The sequence below is a fragment of the Vombatus ursinus genome, unplaced genomic scaffold (genome assembly GCF_900497805.2).
Source record: "Vombatus ursinus unplaced genomic scaffold, bare-nosed wombat genome assembly UNPS02014768.1, whole genome shotgun sequence".
NCBI classification, from domain to species: domain Eukaryota; kingdom Metazoa; phylum Chordata; class Mammalia; order Diprotodontia; family Vombatidae; genus Vombatus; species Vombatus ursinus.
This window is the reverse complement of record NW_020954546.1, coordinates 14,319,030-14,332,267: the sequence shown is the minus strand read 5'-3', so window position 1 is coordinate 14,332,267 and position 13,238 is coordinate 14,319,030. Positions and strand designations below refer to the sequence as shown.

At 52.9% G+C, this 13,238-nt stretch overlaps 1 protein-coding gene across 1 annotated transcript in view; it reads right to left on the bottom strand.

The window, feature by feature from the left end:
- The window catches only part of RCC1L (RCC1 like), a 17,344-nt gene extending 9,995 nt beyond the window's left edge, over positions 1-7,349 (bottom strand). The window contains exons 1-6 of the mRNA XM_027862253.1: positions 7,008-7,349; positions 5,313-5,442; positions 3,467-3,595; positions 2,429-2,495; positions 1,670-1,721; positions 351-435 (exon numbers count right to left, since the gene is read on the bottom strand). Coding sequence (XP_027718054.1) covers positions 351-435; positions 1,670-1,721; positions 2,429-2,495; positions 3,467-3,595; positions 5,313-5,442; positions 7,008-7,340 — 796 coding nt within the window. The 5' untranslated portion in view covers positions 7,341-7,349. The remainder of the gene's footprint in view (positions 1-350; positions 436-1,669; positions 1,722-2,428; positions 2,496-3,466; positions 3,596-5,312; positions 5,443-7,007) is intronic.
- Positions 7,350-13,238: the final 5,889 nt, after the last annotated feature.

The following is a 13,238-nucleotide window of genomic DNA, read 5'->3' as shown; positions in this document are numbered from 1 at the left end:
CCCAACTCAACATAAAAATCCACTCTCTCTTTAGGTCTTACGGGCCTCTTGGGAAAAAATCCAACTCTACCTCGATTCATTAGACCTGCCGCTATGGGCAGGTCTCTCTGTCCCAGTACTGGGGGCTGGGGAGCTGGCTAGCTAGTTCCAGCCAGGGCCCTCGGGCCAGCTCCACGATCAAAGCGAGAGGTCTGGCGGAACAGTGATTATGAAGCACCTCTTAGGAGAGGTGGGGCCTAAAGTAAGGGCCATGAACAGGTAACTCCCTAACGCACAGACCCCTAGCCATCCCACCGCTCAGGGGACAAGCCGTCCCACCTCCCCAGCAGAGGAGACTGACCACACACTACCTGTCTGCCCATCTGCGCCCCATCCACACGAGTAGACCTCGCCTTTATCCGTTAGGAACAGGCTGTGGTCTTGGCCACAGACGACCTGCAAGGAGAGGTAGAAACAGAGGATCAATGTGGACACGCGGTGATCCCCAGAGGGCACAAGCCGCCTGATCATGGGACCTCAGGGCTGGAAAAGTCCCCTCCAGGGCCCGAGTCCAGCCCCTGGCAGGGCAGGAACCCCCGGCATCGCACGGCCAACAAGCAGCGAAAGCTCAGCTCGATCCGATCTGATCCAACAGGCGCTGACCTGTGCGGAAGGAGCCAGGCTAGATCACAGGGGCACGAAGGCAAGAAGGAAACCCTCCGTCCTTCAAAGAGCTTACCTTCGACTGGGAGAAACAACACAGACGGGGTAAGTCAAGCCACACACGGACAAAGTAACTTTGGAGAGGGGGGTGGGAACACGAAACGTTGGGGGAATCCGGAAAGGCCTCAGGCAAGGAGTCCGAAAAGGTAGAGAGGAGGAGGAAGGACACTGCAGGCAAAGGCGGGGAGGCCGGAGACAACACACTGTGCATTGGGAACAGGAAGCAGGCCGGTCTGGCCGGAACATGGAACGCAGATGGGGAGCAAAGTGAAATGAGTCTGGAAAGGATTGGGAGGTCCTGGAGAGGCCACGGGGAGCCCCCGAAGCACCCCGCTCTGGCGGCTGGCAGACAGAGAGGTGGATGGAGGAAGTCCCGTGGGCAGGCTTCTCATTCTTCCCCGGCTTGGGAGCCAAGGTGGGAGAGCCGGAGGCTCTGGACTCCCCTTGGACACTCCCAGGTCCTCCCCTCCCTCCATCACCAGTGACCTCTCCTCCTTGGAGGCCCACACAATCCACATCTTGTCATTCCTCTTGCTTCCTCGATGAATTCATACCTGGCTCAGAATATTTCCCTCCTTCCTAACTCCTGCCCTCACACTAGGGGACACCCTCAACTGAACACAGGGTTCAAAGCCCCAACGAGCCCCTCGGGCCTGGCAGGACAAATGACAGCCTCCCAAATCCTCCTCAACAGTCCTCGTGGCTACATGAAGCCTCTCCTTGCCACAGCACATTATTGTAACCAATCTCAGACAGGATGATCCCCCATCCCCTCACCATCCCCCCAAGGCCCTGCTCCTTTCTGCTCACTATGGGTGTCAAGGAGGCCAGGCACTCCACCAAATGAGGTCTGTCCAAAGGATTCCAGAGCAGCACTGTGGGGACCAATCCTTCACATTCCAGCTTCCCCTCCCTCAAAACCCAACATGGAAACACACAGAAGGAGCCAAGGAGCTCACGGTCCTACCTGCACCACACGTCCATCGAAGTCCTGCATTCTGTGCACTTTGTGACTCTCGCTGCAGGCCAGAGCAAAGGAGAGAGATGCTGGGGTGAGCAGCCACCCCACACGGTCACCTTCCTGCCCTCCCCTGTACCCGCCACCCTCCCTAAGCTGATTCAGATCCACATTCAGAGAAACAGCTCAAACCTCCCTAGACTGGGATTTCATCAGGCTAGGGAGTGCCCAGAGAAGGGTCCATCCACAAATGCAGAACAGCACCTGCTCTCAGAGAGCTGCCTGGGCATGGACAGCTCAAGTCCCTTGCTTGGGATCACACAGGGTGTTTCAGAGGCAGGACAAGTGGTTGGATTTTTGCTGCCGACCCCTATGATGCCTTCTGCCAGAACACCGAGCTCTGACACCAGCGCGCCTCTGAGCAGCTGCTGATTTCAAAGGAAGGACAGCCTCTATCCCGGTGTGCACACCAGGGAACCAGACAAGGAAGTATCACTCATTTCTGAGGAAACCCTTAAAAATGCCAACAAAAGCTTTCTAGACCATAGAGTGACTCCTCATCTACCCTCTAATCTGGTATGATGGAATGATCTGAGGGTAACTTTTATTTGCTCAGTGACACTGTCTCCTCAAATGCAGGGCCTGGGTCTGCTTCATCCCTGTGCCTCTGGTGCCCTGGCCGTGCAGCCGGGCTCCGGACATGCCAGCCAGCCATGGCACCAGCGGCACAGTGCCCTGACCTCAGGACAGGGGTCCCCAAGGACTCACCTGTAAACCTCGTCTGCAACCACGGCTCTTCCACACTGCCCGTAGGAATTGTTGCCCATGCTGAGGACTAGAAAACCACCGTCAAATCAATCAAAGCACTAGGTTAGCACAGTGCCTGGCACACAGTAGGTGCTATGTAAATGTTCTAGCTCTTGGTTCCTGGAGCCAGGGGAAGGGCTGCACCCCTCTCCCAACCAGAAGCACCTCACGTTTCCAAAGCACAGCAGGAGAAAGAGAACCTGAGCAGGGTATAGGAGGAAACCCTGATTCTGATGGAGGCTCCCTACATGGGGGGAGAGGAGGGAGGGGAATAAGCACTTACACAGCCCCTACTATGTGCCAGGCCCCACGCTAAGGCCTTTTCACAAACATTATCTCATTTGATCCTCACAACAACCATGCGAAATAGGTGCTGTTATTCCCCCCATTTTATAGATGAGGAAACTGAGGCCAACAGGGTGAAGTGACTTGTCCAAGGTCACACTGCTAGTAAGTATCTGAGGCCAAATTAGAACTCAAGTCTCCCTGACTCCAGGCCTGCGCTCTGTGCACTGTGGCACCACCTAGCTGCCTCTAATGTCCACAGAGGACATTTGGGCTTGAGTTGAAGGCAAGCCAGAAGCGATCCTCAACCTGGAGGGAAAGACTGTACCTATCAAAGGCTGGACAAAGACCAGTTTCCAGGTTCAAGAGAAGCCCACTTGAGAAAAGCATTTGGAAGCAGGGCTCCCTCTACAGACACGAGCCGCACTTGGGGATCGGACCTGAAGCCCTCAGGCTGTGGGACTGGTCAGTCAACAGGCTGGTTCAGAAGCCTCTCAGACTACAGCCCAGGCCGCCGCTTCTGCGTCTACACGAGGCTGAGGCCAAGAAAAGCCTGGGAGCATCAGCACCTGCCCACTGAGCTGTCCTTCCCACTGCCACGACCGCATGCTCTTGATTTAGGGCGGCCAAAGGCACCACTCCGGGCGGGACGGCGGGCAGCACACAGGCACAAAAAGTGTTCTCTGGGCCCAGCTCGGCCCCAAACAAGCTCACCTCCTTCGTTGTCAGTCAGGATCAGGGAGTGGGCTCTTCCACAGGCCACCTGCAGAACCCGGGTCTCCTGCGGTCTGTCCAGAGGCAAGGGCACTGGCGACGGCTCCAAGACATACTCATATCCCCTGCCTGCAACACCCAGCCAGCAAAGGCTTGTGACTGCGCCTGAGCCAGGCAACAACCAAAAATCTCATTCCCTCAAGACACGAAGAGTACATGCTCTCACCGCCCCCCACCCCCACCCACCTCCTCTCATACCCCGCAACATCTGGAACAAATAATCAAAGGTGTCCGACCACTCCAACACCCACTCACGTCTCCTACACATGAGATCAATGTTAATGCTGGAAGGAGCTCGGATACCAACTGGACCAATCCCCTTATTTTATGTAGGAGGAAACTGAGGCCCAGGGAGGGGACAGGCCCTGAGACTAGAACCAGGGGTGCTGACCGCTGTCGTGTGCTCTCTGCCATCCAACAAAGCAGGGACCTGATTAGGCCACTGCTGCCCTCTTATGTCCAACTTAAATTAAAAAATGATCACCTTCTGCAGCTGTTTTCTAACATGACGGTGCTGAATGTCAGCACAGAGACTGATCCCCCCAGCCTTATAAAATGAAAATACCTTTCTGCTTGCCACCTGGACATAAGCCAAGGCAGCCCTGCGATGACTTAAGTAAATAAACAAAATGGTTCCTCAGCCGAAAGGATCACAAAGACCGCTCAGATCGTGGGCCTGCGATCAGAGGACCTGGCTTTGAATCCTACCCCGGGCACAGCCCACCTGGTTGGGGGACCTAGGACAAGTCAGTTAATCTTCTCTGGGCCTCAGTTTACTCATCTGTAAAATGAGAGGGTGGGATTCAACAGCCCCCGAGGTCCCTTCCAGCTCCAGGCCGGTAATCCTTGACAACGATCAAAGAAAAGCAGCCACTGGTCACATCCTAACACGCACGACAATCCCCTCATGACAGCCCTGAGAGATCTGAAGGGCCAGTACCGCGGGGACAGCCGCCACCCACACAGCGCTTTTCACAGAGTTCCATCTCACGGGAGCCTCATGACCAAACCTTTGGGGAAGGTGCTACAAGCATAGTCCCATTTTACAGATAAGCAACAGTGTCAGAAAAGTTAAAGAGACTTCTCTATGGTGGGATTTGACCTCAGGTCTCTCCTGACTCAAAGTCCAGATAAACATTTATTAAGTGCCTACTATGTGCCAGGCACTGAGCTAAATGCTTGGGATACAAAGAGAGACGAAAGCCAGTCAAGGAGCTCCCAGGCTAACGGGAGGGAGGGCATGTAAACACCGACGTCCAGACAAGCCACAGAAGGCAGACACTGGGGAGAACCAGCAGAGGGAAGGCCCTAGAACCATCAGGGGTCAGGAAAGGCTTCCTGGGAGGAGGTGGATGTTGGCTGGGACCTGAGGGAAGCCAGGAGGGGGAATGAGGCCTGGACGGCCTGGGAAAACACCCTAATTGGGAGGCAGAGTTCCATGTTTTCCGCAGCCCTCCAGCCAGCCAGCACGGAGCCAGGATTCTAACCCGGGGCTCCTAACTCCAAGGCCAGTGCTCTTTCCCCATGGCCCTGACAGGGTCCACAATGATTAAGCGCAGGGGCAGGGCTGAGCCTTTCACCTGTCAGCACTAAGGAGCCAGGCTGCAGCCACTATAGACACGATGTGTAAACGGCACTTGGAGGCGGATGGAAGTCCTCTCTTCAGGCCGTGGGGCTCCCACCCTCCCCGAAGCCCGCCCTTCTCGTCCACACTGACCATTTTCTATTTGTCCCAGGAACAAAGCAGAACCCCGTGGACAGGGCTCAGAGGAGCACAGACACTTACTCTTATCTCTTCGGCTGCTGTGAAACCCAAGCTGAGAATCCTTGTTGAGCCCCATGCCCCAGACCTTGGTGATGTCCTGGGTCTGGGATGACAGCAGTGTGAATCCGTAGCCGCAGGCGGCGGACGAAATCTGAAAGGCAACCCCCTCACGGTAAGCGACTGACTTGTTCACTTACTGAGTCACAGAGGTGCATACGGCTGCTTTTGGAACAAATAAGGTTAGACGTTGAGCAAATTCAAGATCCTACATTAGCTGCTATCGGTTCCTGAGGTCATGGACTGAGACAGACGGTCACAGATGCCTCTCACCCGCTCCAGGCACAAAGGAGAGAAGCGGGGGTTACTGAGACATGGGACAACATCAAAGGAGACCACCCACACGGACAGAAGAGCGAGAGGATCTGGGGGGATGCCAAGAGAAAGAAATGCCTTCAATGAAGACAGAGAACTGGTCAGGGAACCAAGATGGTGGAAGACCGTGGGGCCCAAGGAGGAGAAAGAGTTGAGAGACAGGCAGCGGTTAAAGGTACTGAATGCAGTAGAGGAGTCCAGAAGGAGGACTGATATTTGGCCATCACATAGTCACTGGTGGCCTAAGGAACAACACCTTCAAGATCAGGGTGAGCAGACGCCATCTTGGGAGACACTGATGGGCGAAAGGAGGCGTTGAAACTGACCCAATGAAACAAACCACCTCCCGGCCGAGGGTCTCAGCTTCCTCATCAGTAAAATGAGGCAGAGAACGCTATGACCTCACGGAGCTGCTAGAAAAGGAGCTTGTCCACCACAACACACCACAAAAGGATGAGTTGGGGTCTGGATTGTCTTGTTTTCCCTGAGAAGATCGCTGGTGGAAGACAAGAGACCCGGGGTGGCTGGAAGGGACTAATCAGCCGTGGGAAGGAGACCCAAGGATGTCTTTGAGCAGAAGGCAGAAGGGGAAAGGAAGAGATGAAGATGGGGGCAGCTAGGTGGCACACCACCCCCACAATCAGGAGGACCTGAGTTCAAATCCAGCCTCAGACACAACACTTACTAGTTGAGTGACTCTGGGCAAGTCATTTAACCCTAATTGGCTCACCTAAAAAAAAAGAGAGATTGAAGATGGAAGGGCGTCATTGATGGGACGGGGTCCGAGGCTGAGCAGGCAGCAACAAGCAAGGACAAAGATGGAGAGTGAATGAATACGGGCTTGTCCGTAAGGGCCCTAAATGTGTCTGCTTTCTGTTGCCGCTGCTGGTTGTGTCCGACTCTCCATGACCCCATTTGTGGTTTTCTTGGCAGATATACCGGAGTGGTTTGCCATTTCCTTCTCCAGCTCACTGGACTGATGAGGAAACTGAGGCAGACGGGGCTAAGTGACTTGGCCAGGGTCACGCAGCTAGGAAGTGTCTGAGGCTGGATTTGAACTCTTGAACATGAGCCTTCCTGATGCCAGGGCACCCATAAGCTCCTCCCTTAACTGGCCCTGCCTAACAGTGCCATCCCTCATTCGGCCCCGCCCCTCACCGGTCATGCACATCAACTCCGCCCCCCATTGGTCCAGCCTGCTCTTGTTCCCGCCCCTCGCGGGTCATGCGCATCAACTCCGCCCCCATTGGTCCGGTCCGCTCTTGTTCCCGCCCCTCGCTGGTCATGCACATCAGCTCCGCCCCTCATTGGTCCGGCCCTCCCTGACCCGCCCCCTCGTCTCACCCGGGCATCCAGCTCCAGGCGGTAGGGCACCGGTTGGATGGCGCGGGGCTTGCGGCCGGCGGCGGGCCCGTCGGCGCTGGGCTTCACCAGGCTGGGCACGCCCAGCGCGCCAGTGTACGAGAAGCCCCACGTGAAGATGCGGTCCGCGCGCCGCGCCCGCTCGCCCACGTACTGGAACACGGGAACCTCGGCCTCGGCCTCGGCCGCCTCCCGTCGGCTCCGAGACTTCCCAGCCGCGGTCCAGCGCGTCCTTAGCAACGGGCAAGCGCGCCCTGGCAACAGCGCCGCGCGCCGCGCCCACACGCACACCCCTCTCCACGTCGCCCCCGCCATCAGCGTTCTCGGAGGCCTCACGCCTGGGGTGCCGCCATGTTGGGAAGCCTTTGACCTTTCCCCCGCAGCCCGCCCCTTCCGCATCCGGGGCGGAAAGCCCTCTCGGCCATGTTGAATATGGGCGGAAGCGGGAGTGACGTCGTTGTAGGGAGTTCCACGCGATAACCCTATTTGCGGCCCCAGCCAATCAGCGCAGACCATGGGGGGGGTTATGCCCCTCGCATGCCCTGCGCAGAGCGAAGAAAAACTCCGCCCCTCCCACTCGCTTAGGCGCATGCTCAGAATAGACAGTGCTGGAGGAGGGTGGGGGAGGTTTTGGAACAAGAGTTCGAAACCCACGTCTGACCCTCTGAGAGCGCGGTCAAATCCTCCTCTGTAAAACGAGGAGCAGGCACTTATGAAGTGAATGAGCACTGACTATAGCTATGAACAGCACGCTGCCGCCCTTGCTTACCTTCTCCCCGCTTCGTTTTCTACCTCCCCTTTATGCGCTGTTTTCCTCCATTAGAATGTAAGATCCTTGAGGGCAGGGACCATCTGTGTTTTCCACTTTTATTTGTAATTCGAGCACTTAGCACACAGTAGGCGCTTAATAAGTGCACCTTGACTTAATGAGGAAAATAGAAAATATATAGGAAGGTATGAGCTGGAGGGGAAGAAGATGAGTTTGAGGCCCCAGTGGAACCTCGAAGATCTAACTAGTAGAAAGGGAGGACTAGAGTTCTAGGGAGGTGTTGAGGATAGGAGAGAGGGTTAGACCTAAGGACCTTTCCAGCTCTACAGCTTGTACAGAAGAAAGAGCACTTGGTTCCAATCCCCGCTTTGTCACTTACTGCATTAATGGCTTTACATCTGTGGACCTCAGTTTCTCCCTCTGTGAAATGAGGGGGTTGGACTTCATGGCCTCCGAGGGCCCTTCCTGCTCTAGAAAGGCCCTGGGCAGTGACCACCTCCTATCCGTGCTGTGGCCCGAGCCCGCCCCATCCCCATCCCAGGAAGCTCGGCATAGTGAGAACTTGGGGTCTGCAGCTTCGCGGACATTCTTTATCCCTGGGTAGTGGGTGGGGGAGGATTGAAACAATTTGTTCAGCCATTCTCCAATGTATAGCGCCCTCTGTCCCCACAATAAAAGAGCAGCTGGAAATATTTTTGTATACACCTTTTCTTTGCTCTCGTTAGAATATAGACCTAGCAATGCTATCGCTGAGGCCAAGGGTATGTGCACATAGTGGTGACTTTCTGCACGTAGCTCCAAATTGCTTTCCAGAATAGCTGGACCAGTTCACAGCTCCACCAACAATGCACAAGTATACCTGTTTTCACAAAGCCTCTCCACTGTTGGTTCTCCTCTTTCGTCGTCTTTGTCAGTCTGATAGGTCTCAGGTGAAACCTCAAAGTTGCTCTAATTTGCGTTTCTCTAGGTATTAGTGATTTAAAGCTTTTTTTTTTTTGTTTTTGTATTATTAACAGCTTGGATTTCTTCCTTCGAAAGCAGCCTATTTATGTCCTTTGACTATTTATCCTCTCTAGGGGAATGGCTCCGGGTCCTCCGGCCAGTTTGGTCATACAATGCCTGACAATGCCTATTTTGTGTCTGTCCCCATTGACAGGGTTTTCTTTCTTTTACACCCCAAGAATAAGTCAACTTTGATAAATTATTTCGTACTTAAATTAGTCTTTGTCCAAGGAGCTCTTTTCCATTACAGACATTTCCGAGTGATCCCTACAATACTCCTGTGAGGTAGGTAAGGAACAGGGAGAGAGATATCGCACAGAGATTGTTCCAGCTTGCCCAAAGCCATCCCGTTAATTCACTGTTGAGCTGCTCTTGTCCTGGCAGCCAAAAATTGAAAACTAAAGGATTGAGCTCCTGTGGGGGGATGACTAAAGAAATCGTGGTACATGGTTGTAATGCACTATTATTGTGCCCCAAGAAATAACGAAATGGGTGTGGATGAGAGCAACCCTTGTTCCATCCACTCCCTCCCTCCCTCTTCGAAGGACTCAGATTTTCCGTTTGGCTCTTGGCCATGGGGTGTCAGCAGTGAGACATCAAGAGCTAGGGGGTGAGCGTGGCGCAGATGGCACAGAATCACAGGGAGGTGAGATCAGCGCTAGAGGCTTAGGGTTAGCAGTCCCTCACCCCTTCTGTCTTGCCAAATCATCCTTCAAAGCTCAAGTCCCACCGCCTCCAGAAAGCCTTCCCTGACCACCCCAGCTGGGAATGACGCAGTAGCATATACCGCTCGGGTCACGCGTAGAACATTTAGGCACAGCCTAAATCCAAGTTATGTTTCCATGTGGACTGGACTGAAAATTCCTTGAGAGCAGGACTTGTCTCTTTTGTTTCCATCCCCAGTGCTAAGGCGTGATACCTGGCACATAGTAAGTGCTTAATAAATGTTCTATCTATCCATCTATTTATATTTCTTTCTCCCTGTCTTTCCACCAATCTATCTTTCCATGATCTATCAATTTATCCATATATATTTCTGTCTTTGTATCTATAACCTATTTTTCTGTTTATCTTTCTATCCAACTATCTGCCCATCTTTCTATGTTATCTAGATTTCTTTCCATTGATCTATTGCTTTATCTATCCATGTATATACATGTTTCTATCTTTGTATCTATCCATCTATTTGCCTATCTTTCTATCTATCCATCAATCTATATTTCTATCTTTCTATTGACCTATCAATCTAGCTTTCTGTTCATCTATTTCTATCTATATACCTTTGCATCTATCAGTCTATTTATCTTTCTATTGATCTATTCTGTTGATCAATTTACCTATTTATCTATGTATCTATCTATATATATATATTTCTATATATATACCTTTGCATCCATCAGTCTGTCTTTCTACCTTTCCATCCCCGGCAGTGGCTTACTTAGTTCATATTTGTTGTTCAGAGGCCTTTCACACAAGAATATGGGGATGGGGTGGGAAGTTCTACAAGCATGGGCAATCTGCTTCCATCTGCTGCTGGTGAATGGGGAAGGAGCTGCATGATTGGCTGCCTTAGGCTAAACTCGAAGGCGTTTCCTGAGTACCGATTGCTGTAGAGGGAAACCAACCAGGGCATAGCCTGGGGCTCTAAACAAGTGGCCCAGTGAGGTCGGGAGGCTCTGACTGCTTGGCCAGGCTAGATGGTGGCCCTTGGCAGTCCATTCCTCACTCCAGGGGCTGGACAGGAAGTCAGAGCAGGCCACGCCTCTGAGGGTGTGGGTGCGGGTCACCAGTTTTGGTGTCAGCCTGTTGCCCAGAAGACTAAAGAAGTGGTAAGTGAGTGGGAAGAGCAGGAGAAGAGAATAAGCATTTAAACAGCACCTACTGTGTACGAGGCACTACACTAAGCACTTTCACAGATTTCTCATTTGATCCTCACAACAATCCTGGGAGGTTGCTGCTATTATGATCCCCTTTTTACAGCTGAGGAAACGGACAGACGTTAAGTGAGTGACCACGGTCACTTGTGACTGAGGCTGGATTTGAACTTGCTTACTCCAGGCCCAATGCTCTACCCACCATCCAACCTAACTGCCTCAAGAATACATCAGATTTCCCTCACCAGTTTGGCCGGCACGTTTCCTCCCCAGTGACACAAGGGAGTTGGAAGAGATGACCCTAGGCTCCTCTTGGGCCTCTGGGTCCTACGAGTCTATGAGTAGATGGGCTCCAAGGTCCCTTCCAGAGCTGACTTTTCTGTGGTTCCGATACGTGTGGGTAAGAAGACAGAGAATGCCACGATGTGGGGACCCTGGTCCAGAAGCTCTCCACCATGTCGGAGGAGTGCGGGTGACACAAGAAGAGCACAAGTGAAGGGGCTAAAAAGGCCAACGCGTCATCTCTCTGAGGCAGCGCAAGCAGAGAGCTGGACCTCAGTCTTCCCAGCCTGGGCTCACATCCCACCTCCGACCCATCCTGGCTGGGTGACCCTGGGCAAGTCACTCTCTCAATGTTCAAGGCAACTCAGACTCTGAGATGCACAGTGAGGGCCAACCTGCGTTGGTGGAGAGAGTTTCTTCATCTGGAAGTTCCCGAGGGCAATAAAGTCACAAGTCTGGGCTCCCACCCAAAACGGAAACATGGAAGCAGCTTGGGATGGTGGAAAGAGCTGGAAACTCAGGGTCTGAAACAGCTCTTCCTCCTGGCTGGTCTGTTTATGGTGAGAGTATGAGGTTCTTAATCTCAGAATCGTGTCTGACTCTTAGGTTCCCCTCCCCCCCACATCTAATTAGTCAATTAGAGTTCTGTTTTGTTTTGTTAATAATACTTCCTTTAGAGGTCTTGCATTAGAATGTCCGCTTCTTTCTGGTCTCGGAGCCAGCCTTGCTGAGGCCTCCATCACTTCTCATTCTTACAAGAAAGAGCTGCCTCACTGGTCTCCTTGACTCCGGTCCACCATATCCTACCTCCAGCCTTTGCCTACGAGCTTCCCACCAACAGGAACACCGTCCCTTTCACCACACAACACCACTTTTACCCAACTCCATCCAAGACCTCCATATGCACACAGGAGCACATAGGCCAAAAGTGAATTGTTTGTGCTCTGGATTCCCCTTTACAGGGGTCGTCTTACACCTTCCCTCCCCACCCATCGCTGCTGCTACTCCAGGGCCACTGGCCTCTGCCATTTCTACACACAATGCTCCATCTTGCATCACCACACCTTCCCATTGGCTTCCCCCCATGCCTGGAACTCTCCGTCCTCATGTCCTCCCCCTGGTTTCCCTCAAGTCTCAGCTAAAGGCTCTTCCTTTCCCAGTCCTCTCTAACCATAATGCCTTTCCTCTACCCCCATCTGTTGTGTAAATGCCTTGTTTGTACATAGTTGTATACATGTGGTCTCTCCATTAGACTGAAAGCTCCCTGAGGGTAGGGACTGTCTTTGACCTCATTTTATATCTCTGGGACTTAGCACAGTGCTGGGCACATAGGAGGCCCTTAATAAATGCTTGTTGACTTGCCTGAACTTGACTTACCACATTCTACCTCATTACCTGCTCAAGCTGTGCCTGGAATGAGTCCCCTCCTCATCCCCTGCTCTTAGACTCCTTCCTTTCCTTCAAGGCTCGGCGGGGCTATCTCCTCCAGGAAGCCTTCCCTGATTTTCCCTCTCAGTTCTAAGAGTTCTGTCCTTGCCTCAGTTCTCCTTGTCTCATGCTTATGTCCTCTCTCCCCCTCCCTGACCAATGTAATCTCTATGAGGCAGTGTGGTAGAGTGGATAGGGTACTGAATTTGGAGTTAGGTACAGGTGGGTTCAAATTCCACCTCAGATACTTACTAATATCTGTGTGACCCTGGACAAGTCACTAGACCTCTCTGTGCCTCAGTTTCCTCATCAGGAAAACGAGGAGGTTGGACTGCATGGTCTGGGGTCTCTTCCAGACCCACTTCTACAATCCTATGATTCTAGGTTGTTTCAATGCTTCTGGATTCAAAACTCTCCCAGCTCTAATTCTATGATCCAAGGACGAGTCCCATGACCCACAAGACCTTACCTCACTCCCTGGTAAAAGAAGACAAACAAGCTCTAAGGGTCTGTCTCCTAAAGGCCCAGCCAGAAGCAAAAGCCGGCCAGATTCCGTGCCCTGTGGTCCAGGAAAGCTTCGTTCTTCCGGAGGCAGCAGAGCTCTGGGTCCCCCTCTTTAGCCATTATCATCAGTATGCACGCTCTGGGGAGACCCAGAAGCTGCAGAAAGCTGATCCAGCCCAACCTGGGGGCTCTTTTATTGTCCAATGCTCCTTAGATGCAGACCCTCCAGGCTCGGCTCATCCAGGCCCTCTGAACAGTACTTCTCTCCAAAGGATGCTGTGTCCCTCTGAAGTGACCCTGAGCCGGGGTCCTCGGAGAGCAGCTGCCTCGTGTATCTGCTGTGCCCCATGAAAA